The 17437-nt window shown below is 42.6% G+C and overlaps 1 protein-coding gene across 6 annotated transcripts; it reads right to left on the bottom strand.

Annotated features, from left to right (window-relative positions):
• Positions 1 to 1653: 1653 nt before the first annotated feature.
• On the bottom strand, positions 1654 to 17030 carry LOC134571555 (ADP-ribosylhydrolase ARH1-like). 6 transcript variants are annotated; one of them, XM_063429900.1, is made up of 5 exons: positions 16945 to 17030; positions 13278 to 13427; positions 8506 to 8863; positions 6018 to 6378; positions 1654 to 2407 (listed from the first exon to the last, which is right to left on the bottom strand). In XM_063429900.1, exons 2-5 carry the CDS (start codon positions 13398 to 13400, stop codon positions 2020 to 2022), a joined length of 1230 nt encoding a protein of 409 aa, XP_063285970.1. In that variant the 5' UTR covers positions 13401 to 13427; positions 16945 to 17030; the 3' UTR covers positions 1654 to 2019. The 6 variants fall into 6 exon arrangements, with proteins under 6 accessions (XP_063285970.1, XP_063285972.1, XP_063285969.1 ...); XM_063429902.1 differs by lacking the exon at positions 13278 to 13427 and adding an exon at positions 14949 to 14987 and having other exon boundaries at positions 16945 to 17026; XM_063429899.1 differs by lacking the exon at positions 16945 to 17030 and adding an exon at positions 14949 to 14964.
• Between the last annotated feature and the right edge of the window lie 407 nt (positions 17031 to 17437).

Below are 17437 nucleotides of genomic sequence, written 5' to 3'. Positions count from 1 at the left end.
TATTGTATTAAAGTATATATAATTTTTAAACTATCCAGTCATTTTTTTTGTCCTCCTTCCTATTTAATACTGCTTTGCTGCTATACCTGGGTCCACTATATCCCGAGGTGGGGATTATTCCACCTGAAATTCTCCAAACTAGAGCAGGTCGTTGCTCTAGTATATGTAAGTAGGATCATCTACTCTTACTACAATATTTGATATTTACGTACTAGACCATGTGGCGTATTTTACTCTTGTTTTTCATATAACGAATACTTACACCTATAAACTCACCAACGATCTGGAACCTCAAGAAATCCATACACGGGGATTATTCCGTCCAAGCTCTTAACACCGAGCTGATATAGCTCCTCAAAGTGTGAGTGTGAATATAACCCATTTGTTCTTGTGGAATTATATCGTTCATACATACTGTACCATTATTTGTATCTTTGTTTCTCCTTTTTTTTAAGTTACTCCGCTGGCCAGTATTTCTACTAAACGTATGTACAATTTCTGATCTCTAGCGCTGTTCACCTTTCTATTTTATCTGTCCATTTATCACAAGGTAGAGGGAACACCTTGTTGGTGAACTGCTGCTCACCCTTGAGAAGAGAGCGCTTATTACCCTTTTGCATTTGGTATTAAAAATTCTCACCCTTTCTTACACTTCACTTGCTTTTTGTTAACAAGGATGAGTAATAGTTATGTTAAGGTGCGTCGGTGACAGCTCTGATCGTTCTTCTCCCCCCCCCGCACAACAGGCCATTCCCCTCATCACATCTCTCCAGCCCACTCTGATTCCCATATTCTGGAATGTTCAGGGAGGATAGGAATTCTAGCCAATAAAACCAGTTAAAAACTCTTGTTTTTTTTGGGAGTGTCGGCTCCCAATGTAACCATCTGCCTCACCTCTTCACACCTTGCCACTCATAAAACTAGAAAGGGGGATATATGTTGCCTCCAAAATATCAGAATCAATGCTTTTATTGAGACCAGGAGGCGTGTCAAAACTGATCTACCATATGAACCCAAGGATGGCTCATTGCTTGAAAAGGAGGTGGCTCATCAGAGACCTTCTTCACCACCTCATGAATTTTGATCCAAAAATTCTGGATCACCGAACAGTAAGAACAAGGTCTTTAGCAGGTCTCTGCATGGGCTGCCCTAGAAGAACAAGAACATAACCCACTCACTTCAGTAGTGCTTGTCATTAGTGAAAACACAACAGACTCCTTCTCTGTCCCCCCCCTCACACTAATTGGAACATATGAACCTCCATTGTGCAATTTCCTTGTCAATTCAACAAAATTCACTTAAATAAATAATCCAAATACAATATAAATAAAATCATTATTATGAGAGGCAATTAAAAAAAAAACAAATGTCCCCACCTTCCGAAATTTTCAATAGTTTTTTTTTTTTAAATCCCAAAACTTTTATTATGCATCTTACGTATGTGCTTAAATTAAAAAATGTATATGATTTTATTATTATTATTATTATTATTATTATTAAGTTATCTTAATATCTCCTTAGTCATTGAGTAATTTAGAAACTGTTTTCCACTTAAGGCTCACACAATGGCATATAGTCAAAGTGTTACCAAAAAAAATATGTATAGGGTAAAAGGGTAAAAGAAAATCCTCAAAAAAATTGAACAAATTCAAATTCTTTGACCACTGTCGATTTTAAAGCTGCATATATGTATTCTGCTCATTAGAAGAAGAGATTGAAAAACGTATGGATTTACATTATTGAGGGGTGGAGAGTTAATCGTCTAAAACACAATTAGCACACTTCATCAATATGAACATGTATGTTACCAAAAAAAAAAAAGTTTGTTCTTGTTTAGTTATACATAGGAAACTCAATCAGATTATTCTAGCCTGGCAAAATTCTAGTTCTCTACAACACACCACACTATCGAGAACAGGCTGTGACTAACACTTTGCGGCTTCATAACAGATGTCTTTGAAATTTGTCTGGCAACATTCCTTAAGGAACGCAGCAAACTCGAGGTTATTAAGCTTTGGTCTATACGAGTTGGTACAAATCTCTTCCAAGCCTCTCCAGTCTCTCCCTGTATTCCAACATTTTATAGTTGACAGGGCTGACTCCCTTGAATCCATACATGGCTCCCCACCAGGCTCCTGCAATGGCAGCAGTTGAATCACTATCACCACCATGGAAGAAAGCCCTGTGGGTGAGTTCTGTCCAGTTCTCTCCAGCTCCAAGTATGGCATCATATGCAATCATAGGGGCATCGTGCCCACTGCTGCCACCCCAGCCGCTATAACTGATGTCTTTATAGAACTGATCTCGTTCCTCCACATCATACTTCTCTGGGAACGTTGGTGGAGACTTTCCATCCAAGATGCCCCTTTTTTTAAGGTAAGCTTTCCACTGGTTTTCAAAGTAAGGCCTAAAAGGAGAAAGGAAAAAAAAACATGATTTTTTGTTATCAGACAAAAACATGCATTAGGACCTAGTTTCTCCAGAGACATTGGATAGATTATACCGAATCTTAGATTTAAAAAGATCCATACTGCGTTTGCAAGAGAGAAAATGTAGTTAGTTGATCCATCTATAATACTAATACCATATCAGTATTAAATATTACTATTAAATTAAAAGGCATTACTTTTACAGTTTATAAGATGTTAGTGACATTATTCCTTGTTGAACAGCTTGTCTTTCTGCGTTGATAACGCTGAGATGCAAAGCATTCAAACATTGACCACTCTTGAATTTTAGGACATTCCATGTCAACCTCTACGGAGTTGGCTTTAATGCTGTTAGGGTTGCACAGAGTGTACTGCAGTTTTGGTGTGAGCAGGGTGAAATCACTGCTCATACAAGGGAGTCCCAGGTATCAATTGATACCTGGTGCTTCCCTCTGTCAGTTTAGGCTACTGTTAGTGAGCTGTATGCAGTGTTCAAAAAAAGGTGCTGTGTACAGCTCGTTAAATGTAAAAGTTAAATCCTTTCTCACACCAGGAAACCAGGTATCAATAACCATATACAAAAATAATCCTGCGTAACGGCGGAGCTTAGCTGTGAAGGAGAGCGGTCGCATGGCTGTGAAGCTCCTGAATATCATCGATACAAACTACTAAAATCAATGCTCAGAAACGAGCCAATTTGGCCCTAAGGCAACCCCAAGACTCACCCAAGACATATGGGACGGAAATCCAAGAAGGCGAGGCCGGATAAGCCGCGGCAGGGCATGGATATTGGGGAGCTCTGGCGGCAGGCACACGAGGCCTCCGGAGCTAAGATGGCGTCCATGTATGGAGGCTGCTCGGATTTTTCAGATGGCACATCCGACGAAGCTGAGGAAGACCTCCAGCCGGCCCTGCTGACACCACAACCGGCAAAACAAAATTGCCCACAAAGGCGGCCACGCCGGTCACAATGGAAGCCATAAGCAACCTCATGGCAGACCACCACAGGAAGATCTCTGCCGACGTGGCCTTGCTCAGGTAAGATTTCAAATCCATTACAGAAAGGCTTAGGGCAGTGGAGGGCACCTCAACCAAACAAGCAAGCCAGATAGCAGAGATACAGATGGCACTCCAAGACCTACGCCGACAAACCCAGCTTCATGAGTAACAATTAGCCCCACAAAAGGACAAACACCGCCGAAACAACTTGAAAATCAGAGGAGTGGCTGACACGGTTCCAGAGAACGAACTACCGCACTTCATCAGGCACTCCTTACCGCGCTGCTGACCCCAAAGGCAGCCAAAGCGATTACCCCGGATGGAATCTTCTGTGTGCCGCGACCTGCTAATGCCCCACAAGCAGCACCCAGGGACCTAATAATTCGGTTCCAGAACGCAAAATACAAAAAGGCGGTCATGGAGGCCATCAGGGACCAGTCAGTGTACTACTTTGAGGAGATGACCTTGACATTCTACTCCGACCTTTCAGGTGGAACACTGGCATGGAGGAGGACCTTGAGGCAATACACAACCCTTCTGCGACAACACCAACTCAGGTACCGATGGGGACCAGGACGCTCCGTTCACATAGACAAAGAAGGCAGCACCCACATTGTCCACAACGTGCAAGAACCTAGGGGGACCTTGAACCTGCTAAACCTTCCCAAGAACTCACTCGATCTGCCGATACCCCAGGCGGGGCCCACGCGTTCCATTGGAAGAGACGCGGTCAGCGCTCCCGAGTTTGTGCGTAGTGGTCTTGCGGCCTCCCGCAGACCACTACGCAGCAGCCACAACATGAGCATAATTCCCATCTACGGGACATTCACTGGGGACAACCCCCACAGCTAATAAGTACTTTCACATAAAGACGATGGACTGCTAAATCTTCACCGAAACTGTTCAATCTTATTTTTTCCAGTATCATAGTATTACCTTACTTTCCTTATATCTAGGTTATTTGTTGCTAAATTCTTTCAACCGCAGCTATCCCGCAGCAGTTCATCCACTGAAACAGAGGCAGGAGGGCACCCATTACACTAAAGACCCCACTGGATGACCCAAAAGGCTACACACAACCAGGGCTTCACTAACACGCTAACAGCCAGACGAGCGGTATCACAATACCTAAGCCCACTTACACATATAAGCTAGGGGCACCGAGCTTCCCCCCCCACTCACACGCACACTCACACTCACTCACCACAACGTACCATCATAATTCGACAGCATAAGAAGGCAACTCACACTAGAAACATACCCAAGCGACTACACTGCATCCACCACATAACAGAAAGGGGACCACCTGTTAAGCAGGGGAAACCTCAGAAAACACTAGACGACCTAAACAAAATGATAATGCTAAAGTTGACACGTTTTGTATACTATAAGTGAGCCCGATGAATCTCTGGAAAGAGCTGTAACTTATACATTAGCATAATCAGCATAACTAACCTTGCAGTGTTAAACGCGGACTTTCTCAACGCATTCTAAAGACAATGATGTCTAGTCACGATTGTGACCACTATAATTATAAAAACTGTGCAAACCCTCAACCACTGTTAAGCTTGATTATACTCTTAGACACGCTTATGTGGCGTATGCAATTGCTCTAATAATATGCACAACAAAAAAAAAGAATAAAAAAAAAATGTAAAGGAAAGCCTTACGGCAAGCCTGATTAATGTGCCTTTGAGGGCACCAGAAGACCCTTACAACTAGTCTGCCTATAAAGGCATATTTCCTAAATAGTGCTAACGCAAGATAGCGATTACTGCACCTATCCTGTGAATGACGCAAATGAATAGCTCAGGTATTGTAGATAGTTATATATATATATATATATATATATATATATACACACACACACACACATATATATACAATAACAGTGTACAACAGTGTACCAGATAATAATTGTTCAAAACAATGAAGAAAAGTAAAATAAACAAGTGGGGAAAAAATAAAATAATTTAGTAAACAACCAGCATTAATCTAGGCTCTTCAAAACAATATATTTTGTCAGCATGAAAATGAAATTGAAGATGACATTTTAAATGTTCAATTTGATGATTCAGATTCTGCCGGTTGAAATTATAAAAAGCTATCTAACAATGATCAATGAAATTGACTCATTGAATGATGTGTGAAATTTGCAAAGAGCCGTCACAGTTTAGTATGGTTACATTGAGATGGGAATCAACATAATTTCCCATTTTTCTGTTGGAGAAATTCATCCACTTTGTAAAGAGATTTAATAACAGCACACTGTTTTTTTGTTATAACTTTTATACTATATTTTTTTCTTTGGGATCAATTTTCCCACTGTAAATCAACTTATTAAACTGCACCATTTGCTTTTTTAACCTTAATGTAATAAAAGCTATGTTTTACAAGTTTTTTTAATTCTTTAGAGAAAGTCTTTATCATTAGCTAAGGGTGCTTTGGTTGAATCAAATGTGTTTGTCCTGTGTCGTCTTACATTGGTTTCTGCAAGAGTACTAGTAGAATTTACTTTGTGCAAAAGAAACATAAAAGGACATTGTACAAGAGAATATTATTTTATATAAGAATAATCTGAAAACTCACCAACTTTCCAGATTTGCTTCAACATCATGACCCGACTCAACCACAAAGGCCTTGGCTTTGGGTAAGAGATCCAGCAGGCCTCTGCCCCACTCATGTGGAGGTTTTCGATTTATAGCATACGACGTAAACAGGGCAGCAGCAAGTGATCCCAGATACCCAGTTGGATGGTGGTGGGTCATTTTGCCGCTGTCTATGCTGACTCTGATTAGGTCCGGCAGCTGCTTTGGGCCTGGGAACCTAAGCCCTATGCACATGGCTCGCATTGCTGCCCCACAGCCTCCGGCATTTGATTGAAATGGAAGTTTCCAACCATTTGGCGACCCAGGCTTGAGACTCAACGCACTGGTCATGCAACACTGACCTGTATAGGTATAGAAAATGGTAAAAGAGTGATAACGTACAATTACAGCCCAAAGACATGTATTTTGTTTTTTTTAATTATTGCTAAAAATAGCATGGCGTGGTTCAGAACTAATCACATTTTAGGAGAGAGTCTACATCCATTGAAAAGGATATAACAAGTTTTTAAACTGATTTTGTAGAGACATCTAATATTTTGGGGGGGGGGGGTTCTTAACTGGGCTAGTTTAATAGCTGAGTAATAAGTAATTACAGCAACAAGAATAAAGCAGGGGTCTGTGGTGCCGTGCGGTGATGCTGAGAGCAGGGTTATGACACATATCACTGTGTCTCCAGCATGAGGGAGCAAAACAAGATAGCACGAAGATTACACAAGTGCCACACTGGGTGCCAGGGAAAAGATCCATTCCAGCTCTCCAAGAGGGAGGCTCTGAGGACTTAAATACAAATAGTAAAAAATAATAATGTGTGAGTGTGTTTGAAAGAATGTGTATGCATCTGTCAGTGTGTGTCAAATCAGTGAGAGCTTGTGTCACTGAGTGAGTGTGTCTAACAGTAAATGTTTTTTGTGTGTCAGTGTGTCTTTCAGTGAATGTATCGATCAGTGAATGTGTGTCCATGTCCTGTGTGTGTCAGTAATTGTGTCTGTCAGTGTGTGTCAAATGAGAGAGAGTGTGTCTGTGTCAGTGTCCTCTGTGTGTAAATGAGAGTGTGTGTCAGTGTCCTGTGTGTGTAATTGTGTGTACCTTTCAGTACATATGTGTGACTGTATGTGTCTGTCAGTCTGTGTCAAATCAGTTAGAGTGTGTCTGTCAATGAGTGTGTCACTTTTTATCTCTGTAAGTAAGTGTGTGTCAGTGTACTCTGTGTAAATGTGTGTGTGTCAGCATCCTTTGTGTGTAAAAATGTGTGTGTGTGTCTCCTCTGTGTGTATTACATTTTCATTTTGTGTCTTTTATACTTCAGATTAATAGCTCATTCATTCCTACTTGTACACACTGTTTAACCAACACTTTCACTGAAACATACACATTTACAGATATACACACTCACATTCACTGACAGACACACATTCACCGACAGATACATACACACTTACTGACAAGACACACATGCACACTCACTGACAGACGCACACTCACTCAGTGTCGGACACACACACTGGGACACACATATACTCACTGACAAACATATACAACATTCACTGACAGACATTTATACACTCTGTGTCAGACACACACACTGACTGACAGATACACATACACACACTAACAGACATTTACTGACAGACACATACTCTCAGTGACAGACATGCATACACACACTGACAGACACACTCTGTGACAGATACACACACTGACAAACACACATACATTCTCACTAACAGACAAACACTAACACACTCACTAACAGACACACACTGACAGAAACAAATACTAACACTCAGTAACAGATACACACTAACACTCACTAACAGACACAAACACTCAGTAACAGACACACAAACTAACAGACACACACTAACACACTCACTAACAGACACATTAACACTCACACTAACAGACACACACTAACACTCTCACACTCACTAATAGACACAAACACTAACACTCATTAACAGACACACACTAATACACTTTTTTTTATTATGTTCAATCCACCCAGCCTCCCTACATTTGGGAGTGCTGGAGTGGATTTTTCCCTCGGGTCCAGTGGAGCTGCTGCTGCTGGCTGGGCTGGCAGTCACAAGGGAGGTTGGGAACGGGCAGATGGGCTCATAGTGGAGGCGGCGAGGGAGCTCTGATCTTCCTGCTCAGCTCCCTCACGTGCCTCTTAGTGATGCCTGGGCCGGAGTGATGTCATATTCTGGCTCCAGCATCACTGCGGTGCATGCGAGGGAGCTGAGCAGAAAGAGCTCAGGGGAGAGTGTTCCCTCGTTACCCGTCTACATTAGCGCATGCCAGCCTCAGGGTCAAGAGGCTGGCAAGGCATTGTCAGCCTCGCGGTAAATACACCTCTGCAATAAGCCCTACACAAAGGGAGCTCTCAATATTTAAATGTAGCTTTTATTAAACATCTGCATGAAGATTGTCCCACAATAATAATACAATGAAGAAAATAACATTACCTGGTGCTCTACCATCCATGTCTTTCATGCATTCTTTGTATTTCTTTGCCAACAGAGGATATAGCTTAGTAGGTTCTATGTGACTACCAGCTTCCACCAGTGCTTCCGCAGTGGCAATGTGCATCACTGTATCATCACTCACTCTTCTACTTTCCACATCAAGGTTCTCAATGCCACCCAGCTTGGCCAGCTCATTGTGGATCTTCTGTCCATCTCTGCAGAATTCCCACTTGTCGTTATTATATCCAAGGGCATCACCGGCTGCACTAAGGACCATCGCAGCCACATAATTTTCCACCAAACCTGAACACATCCCGGTCCAAAAGAAGTACTTATAGCAGAGACCTGTGAATAGCAACTGAACAAGAGGAAGCACAACAAATCAATGGGAATTCCACTTAAGAACATCTATCATAAATACATTAAATAGTGCATTACTGGGCATGCTAAGCACATTGTCACTTTCCAGATATTAAAATTAACCAAAAATGGTAAATGACTAGCTGGTCTCTACATCCACGTGCAAGTGAACTACTATAGCAAAAATAATTTTGTAAATGCAGTAAACATAAAAATTTTAAACACATTCCATTCCTACCAGGCACCATGGGAGCAGAAGAAGAATTAAGTGCACATCTGTGCCTCATCCAGAATCCATCAATCTGTACCAGTCATTGACTTATAAGGAAAGAATCTGAGTTAAGTGGTGGTATTTAAAAAAAAAAACACAAAAAACTGCCGAGAAACTTTTGCAGTCTGGCCGTGATCAGATGTTTTACTGTATCTCCATATCTACATCGAGACAGCAAGCTAGCAAGCTATCGAGACAGCACAATGGATATATAGAACTGTTTTTTACAGCACTTTTTTTTACAGCAGGAACGCTGTTCCCGTTGCTCCTGCAGGAGCCCCCGTGTTCTGGGGTCCAGTTGGGCTAAAGCCCGGCGGGCGGCTGTGGTGCCTGATACACGTGGTGAGGGAGCTGCTGGTCTGTCTCCTCTGCTACCTCGCGCGCTGTCTACGGAAGCCGGAATATGACGTCATATTCCGGCTCCCGGCATTAATAGACAGCCCGCGAGGGAGCAGAGGAGACAGACCAGCAACTCCCTCGCCTGTATCAGGCACCACAGCCGCCCGCCAGGCTTTAGCCCCACTGGACCCAAGGGACAAGTCCATGCCAGCTCTCCAGGTAGGGAGGCTGGGTGGACATTTGTTAAGCATTTTGTAAAAATGTATGTTTGTGAGTGTGAGTCTGGGAGTGTATGTGTGTGTGTGTGTGTCTGGGAGTGTTTGTGTGTGTGTGTCTGGGAGTGTGAGTTTATGTGTGTGTGTCTGTTAGTGTGTTTGTTTGTCTGTGAGTGTGTGTGTGTCTGGAAGTGTGTGTGTTTGTGTGTGTATGTGTCTTTGTCTGTGAGTGTATGTATCTTTGTTTGTGAGTGTGTGTCTGGGAGTGTGTGTGTGTGTCTGGGAGTGTGTGTGTCTGAGTGTGAGCGTATGTGTGTGTGGCTGTTAGTGTGTTTGTCTGTGAGTGTGTGTGTCTGGAAGTGTGTGTGTGTCTATCTGTGAGTGTCTGGAAGTGTGAGTGTGCGTATGTGTCTTTGTCTGTGAGTGTATGTATCTTTCTCTGGGAGTGTGTGTGTCTGAGTGTGAGCTTATGTGTGTTTGTCTGTGAGTGTGTGTGTTTGGAAGTGTGTGTGTTTGTCTGTGAGTGTCTGGAAGTGTGTGTGTGTGTCTGTGAGTGTGTGTATGTCTCTTTGTCTGTGAGTGTATGTATCTTTGTCTGTGAGTGTGTGTTTGTCTGTGAGTGTTTGTTTTTCTATGAATGTGTGTGTCTGTGAGTGTGTGTGTATTTGTCTGTGAGTGTGTGTATTTGTCTGTGAGTGTATTTGTGTGTGAGCCTGTCAGAGTGTGTGCGCATGAATCTCATCAATATGTGTGTGTGCGTGCGCGCGTGCATCTATACATACAAGTGTATCTTTGGGGGGGGAGGGGGGAGATCTCGGGTGAGTTCCCACACTTTTCCCCCCAGGACTTGACCCCTGACAAACACACATTTTTGTCTAAGCATGCACCCTCAATCTACTACACATATCTCCATTCCAGAACACACACCAAGCTGCATACACATACGTTACTACACACAATATTACCATGGATATTTTAGTTAGCCACCGTCTTTTTTTACAGCTGAAAAGTAGCTTCCCAGGGGTCTATGGAGGAACAGCAGGTACAAGGCCTCTTCTTACCTCCTGCACTGCTAGAGGAAATTATCTGACATCACTTCCTCCCAGTGCTGCCACACAGGAGAGAAGGCAGGCAATTGGTGTGTTCCATTAATAGGCCTGGTCTGCTAGAGCAGTGGTCTGCAACCTTTTAGTACCCGAGGCCCGGCGAAAAGAGGAGAAATATTTTGCGGACCTGCATCAGCCAGAAATAAAAACTAATGGTGTGTGTGTGTGTGTGTGTGTGTGTGTATGTGTATGGGGGGCAGAGTGTGTGTGGATGGCAGGGGATGGGGGGGGAGGAGGGGGTGACAGTGTGTGTGTGTGGGAGGGGGCAGTGAGTGTGTGAGAGAATGATTGTGGGGTTGGAGGGTAGATTAATAAATGTATATATTTTTTTAATAAAACAAAAACAAAACAATACTTTTGATATTTCCCCTCCATGCTTACCTTTGCCTGGCAGGGGGGGGACATTTCCTGCAATCCCTGGAGGTCCGGTGGGGAAGCCCTCGTGGTCCCAGTGGTGAGAGTGAACTCTAGAAGCCTCAGGAGCTGCTAGAGTTCACTCTCGCGAGATTCCAGGTGGAGCTACAGGTTAGAGCTCCCCCGGGTCCTCTCTCCCTCCCTCCCTCCCCTGTCAGCTGTCAGCATTGCACTACTAGCGGGCTGGAGAGGGAGATCTATGATCTCCCCTCCAGTCCTGCAGAGCTGGCAGGGGATAGGGAGGCACGGTTCCGGTGCTATGATCATAAGATCATAGCACCAGGGAAATATTTTGTGGCAATTTATTGCCGGTCCGCAAAAGCTTTCACCCAACGGTATAGTCGGGTGAAAGCTTTCGCGGACCGGCGATAAATTCTTGCAGACCAGCTCGGACCAGTGGTTGAAGACCGCAGTGCTAGAGTACCGCTATGCAGTTCGCTCCATGTGAGCCCATCGCTCGACCCCCTGGCCCCTTACTGGCTGCCCCCCCCCTGGCGGCAGATCTAGGGGCACTTAAAGAGAAACCCTTAAATTACGGTGGAACAAACAAAATTTAGGTTTTGGTTGGTTTATAACTTGGACAATTGCCTCTGCCCTCAAACTGTTAAACTACAGAATGTATTTTTACAAATTAATCAGTGTAAATAAGATGCATGAGAGGCAGTGGCGTACATACAGTGGTTGCAGGGGTCGCAGTTGCGACCAGGCCGGTCACTCCAGGGGGGCCGTCCGCCCTGCGGACCTCTGCAACCGGGTACCCGCCACCATCTTTTGCAGCCGTGGCCCGCACAGCAAACCGCCGGGGCCGCATGTTAAGGGGTCCATCGGGTGGCCCATGCTGTCAGGGCCACCCAATGGAGACGGATTGTCAGGGGGCCCGGTCAGCGCTCTGCGCTTTAACAGCGTGCCCAGAGCTGACTGGGACGCCTGTGATGATGTCAGACAGAGCTGGGAGGAAGTGACTGCACGTCACTCCTCCCAGCTATCTGACAGAGTCGCGCGGGGGTAAGGAGGAGGGAGTCAAGAGTGGGAACTCTGACTCCCATCAGGCTGAGCCCCCACTGGACCCCAGGGAAGTCACTCTCTTGCAAAAGGTAGGAAACAGGAGGGTGACTTAAACATTTTGTATGTCTGTATGTATGTGTATGTGTGTCTGTCTGCATGTATGTGTGTCTGTCTGTATGTATCTGTGTGTGTGTCTCTGTATCATACAGACACATACATAGACACAGACACTTACATACAGTCACAGACAGACATGCATAGAGACGCACACACAGACACACACATACAGACTGTATGTGTGTGTGTCTCTGTATGTATCTGTGTGTGTGTCTGTATGTATGTGTGTGTGTATGTGTCTGTCTGTCTGTATGTATGTGTCTGTCTGTGTGTACGTGTGTGTGTGTATGTATGTGTCTGTCGGGGGGGTGTATGTATGTGTGTGTGTATGTGCCTCTATGTATGTGTGTGTGCCTCTATGTATGTCTGTATGTATGTGTGCCTCTATGAATGTCTGTATGTATGTGTGCCTCTATGTATGTCTGTATGTATGTGTAGGGGGGGAGGGGAGGGCACGGATCAGTTTCGCACCGGGGCCCCATTTATTGTGTGTACGCCACTGATGAGAGGTATGCACTGTAAGTCCTCAGCAGTGTCAACTTCTTGTTTGATAAGTAAATATAAACCTTTTGAAATCAGACATCACCGTGCATAACCTGAAGACACTTTGTTGAAACAGATTTCTGCTGTGTTCATAAACATGGCTTGAGAAAAACATGTACATTTCTCATACCGTTTTGTGAATGGAAACTATTGATTGGCTTAGACAGTTAGTTGACACTCTCAGCCAATCAGCGGTGCTCATGTCCGAGGCAGTCCAAGGCTTCCTGTTTTAAGAATGTGACAGCAGCGAAAGGGCAGGCAGAGCTTAACAGCAATAGAGAGAAGACTTTGGGGTTAAACCGTTAGTTCTGATTGAGTTGTTAGGGTGCCCGGAAGTTACCATTAACTCTAGGACAATTTAATAAAGTTTCTAAAAAAATATTCACGTTTATCCATACTTACCAACAGTCCCAAATCAGGGCCCCTGTCCTTGATTATTTTTATTCCTACCATGTTCCAATTCTGGAGACACCAGAGAAATGTCCCCATAAAGGGCAGTACATATATGTTATTGAATATGCTCATCCACCTCTAGGATTTTCCAGTGCTTTTCTGCCAATGCAAGAACATTTAAAGGGGAACTGTCATTTCTCTTTAAATTACACCATTAATTAAAACATTATCACAAATAATTTTTTGGGGGAAAAAAAGCTTATTTTCATGCGATGCTGTACTTTCTTTTAAATTTATTCTAAAGATTTTACATATGGCACCATAGTCCAAGGCAAGACCAAGACAAACTGCAAATTAAGAAGAGAAATAGAAACTGTTTAATTTCTCCTTTTCTTTTCTTGCTTACTCTATGCTGAATGCCAAGTGCAAACGACAGAGCTTGTGGCAATGATTGACAGGAAGCCAAGATGGAGGCACTCAGTTGCAGAATGATGATGCATGGATTTACATTTAATTGTATTTTTCGCACCTCACAGATACATAATATATGTCCCATTGACCTCCTGGTGTGAGCTATCATTGGCAGAGCATTAGAACACCTAACACCCAACAGTATTTGCAGACAACAGCCTCTCCAATTATATATGCTTTACAAGCTTGCTAAAAATAATGCTTAACCTTCTGAAAGACGTCCTTCGCCATTATGCTTCTCTTACCATTTCCAATCCCACCAATGTCTTGGCCATTCGCATAGATATTGGTCTGCTGGGTTTATACTCATAATCCACGCCTACGTCTGTAACATTTGTTCCTTCATTGAAAGACTATTTCTACAACTTTTTACTTCCTCCAAGATAATTGCATGCTGTGATATGTCTGACTCACGGCGATGACGACCTGCAGTTGTCCTTGCCTTGCACTCACTCATTGGCTCTGGGATTGGAAAGAAGAATGCGGGGGGGCTGCCAAGTGTCAGGAGGGTATATTTAAAAATACATTCATGTGGGTAGCATGGCTCCATAATAGTAATAGTACAACCAACCATTAACAATTTCTGAATGCCAGAATGCTTGTTCACAACACGGCAACTATTAAAAGTCACAAAAATGTCCTTACACTTGCGTATTAATACTACCAATTTTATCATTATTGCTTATAAAAATACTTTATTGATACTGCATAATTCAGGGCTATATTTAGATGCTTGTAGACACATGCAGACTGCAGAGTAATGTTTTCATAGTTAATCACAAAGCTCCAAATTCCTGAATATTTTTTTGAATTGGCCCAAAAGTTCTCTGAATGCAACCTGCTAGCAAAATTTCCAGTAAATAAATAGATTAATGGGGGAACTATAGCATTTCTGGAATTACACCATTGAATAAAACAATGAAATTCACCTATAACTTCCTCATGCTATGCTGATTAAATTGACCTCAGAGAGGACATCATCAGACATGCTCACCCTGCATAAGTGCAGCCGCCATTGATGAGCAAATTCTATGTACACCCATCAGCCTCGCATTGTCGTATCTCCCAGTTTTGGGAGGTGTGAGCTGCATACATGATTATCAATATGGGAAGAAGTTACCAAAAATGTCCTGGACTAGCCACGTCCTCAGCCACATTAAATATATAGATTTCCAGTTTTATAATAAGACACAATTTTCCATTCTGTACCTTAAGTTCAGCCATCTCCTGAATGTCTGTTTCACCTTCCTGATAAACAATGAGTATGATAAACAATGAGTCACGGTATAACTCTCTAACAGCCAATCAAGTATAACTCTCTAACAGCCAATCAAATATCACAAAAGGTGTCAAGATTTAGCAGATGCCAACTAGTATTTTATTTTACTTGATACGGGATATTGCCATCACAAGCATGTTGCAGGCATTTAAATCCCAAATGCGTGGTAAGTTGTCTTCATTTTTTGAGTATTCCCCCAATGTAATTTCCTGCAACGCAAACACACAGCATGCAATAGATTAAAAGCAAAGGGAAATAGCTAGTGATCGCCTGATTATCGGTCTGGCAGATATTATCGTCCGATATTCTGTATTTTCGGCAATATCGGTATCGGCCTAAAGAGATATCGATATTGCCGATAATACATACCAGGACCGCCGGGCCCATGACAAACCCGGCGGTCCTGGGGTGGCCCGCAGCAACTGCTTATTTACCTTCCCAGCAGCTCCCTTCAGCTCCCTATGTAAATCTTGTGAGTCCCACGGCTGTGAGAGTGTTGCCACGGGTTACCATGGCACCGCTCCGCGTGGCACGTTGGCCTCAAGATTTACACAGGGGAACTGAAGGGAGCTACTGGGAAGGTAAGTAAGTGCTTGCTGCGGGCTCCCTCTATTCTTTCCATGCCACTGGACCACCAGGGAATGCTGTATCCCCCTCCCTGGTCAGGTAAGAAGCACGGAGGCGGGAATTAAAAAAAAGAAATATTAATAATTAAAAATTAAGTCAAAGTTAGCGTTCATATTAGTTCTTGTGTGAAAAAAGCAAAAAACTAATAAGACTAGGTGGCTACTAAAAAACACTGGACATAACCCACTTGCAATACCTTGGGTTCCCTACTTTTGCAAATGGTATGCCATCATGGGGATAATTCTCATTCCTGGACTACCATACGGTCTCAAAGGCAACATTACCAAACTGGCATATTTCAATGTGAAAAAAATTAAATGCAAGCCTTATATTAGACTCTCTAACTTTCCAAAACACCATAAAACCTGTACATGAGGGGTACTGTTATACTTGGGAGACTTCACTGAACACAAACATTAGTGTTTCAAAACAGTAAAACGAGTTACAACAATAATCAGTCATCAGTCAATAATCAGTCATCAGTCGTCAGGAAAAGTGCCGTTCATGTGTGAAGAATGCAAAAAACGTCACTTCTACTAAAAATATTATCGTTGTAATAAAATTTACCATCCCCTTTAACGTTGCATTACTGAAATAAATTAACTTTAGCACAATATTCTAATTTTTTGAGTATCACCTGCAATGCAGTGTGTTTTTGTAGTGTGTTTATATAATGCAGTGTGTGTGTTTGTGTAGTGTGTGTAAAGTGAATGCTGCTGCTCTTTGCTGTAGCACAGAATTCTCTCTCTCTAAACACACACACACACCCCCGCCCTTGCAACTACGGAAGTGATCCTTTCTAGCTTGAGCTAACAAATGGAAGAAAGTTTCGTTTTCCTCGTTCTTCGGTTTTTAAAAGATTGTTATGCAAATCAGTAGCAAATAAGAGATAAAGGTGTTTACTGGAACACAAACAATGTGTCAGTAAAACAATCAATTGATACATTTCAATTCTGAACAGTTAGTGTACCAGACAGGATTATTAGCTACAATGTGAACTGTCAGGGATCGGCCACAACAGCCGAACTGCAGACACAGCTAACTTCGATAACGTTCGGCTATCGTGACCTAAGATTTGAACTTTATGTTAAATTCCTGACAATTCACCCTGTAATAAATAACCCTGTGATTATTACATAAAAACATGCAAAACTGAGCAGTGGAACCACAAAGAGCTATGGTTTTTACATCTACCCTTAAAGGGAAGGGATTCATGCTGAAATACGATTATTTAGAAAACACGGCTGCCTATTAATTGACACTTAATTAGCACATTCTACCATGCCAGGATTTTCTCACCAAAAGCAGTAATATCAGTCTAATCCAGCTCTTACAGCGAGCTTCCTGTCGCATGTAGAAAGTGAAAGCAGACTGCAGAATCATTGAGTGGATTCATAGCTATGTCTATTGTTGCTTTTTTTCACAGCACCATCTAGTGGGAACTCAGAGAATTGTTTTCAAACATGGTCTGGCATGGTTCTTAACCCCTTAAGGACACAGCTTCAAAAGCTTGTCTTACCCTTAACCCCTTCAGGACGGAGTCAATAGTACACGTTCTGATCAAAACAAAACGTAAACAAAAACTGGAATTTGCGCTATATGTCTGTTCACCCGTAGTTCCCCTCTTTCATATTAAATGCACCCACACTTATTATATATCATTTTGTTCAGGAGAAACAGGGCTTTCATTTCATATAAAATATTTGTATTTGAAACAATTTATTATGAATAAAATTAAAAAAAACTGTGAGAAATTTGATTTTTTTTTTAAAATTTGTAGTTCCGCCTCACA

The sequence above is a fragment of the Pelobates fuscus genome, chromosome 8 (assembly GCF_036172605.1).
Source record: "Pelobates fuscus isolate aPelFus1 chromosome 8, aPelFus1.pri, whole genome shotgun sequence".
NCBI classification, from domain to species: domain Eukaryota; kingdom Metazoa; phylum Chordata; class Amphibia; order Anura; family Pelobatidae; genus Pelobates; species Pelobates fuscus.
Note: the sequence above shows the minus strand (reverse complement) of the source record. Positions and strands in the feature narration are given on the sequence as shown.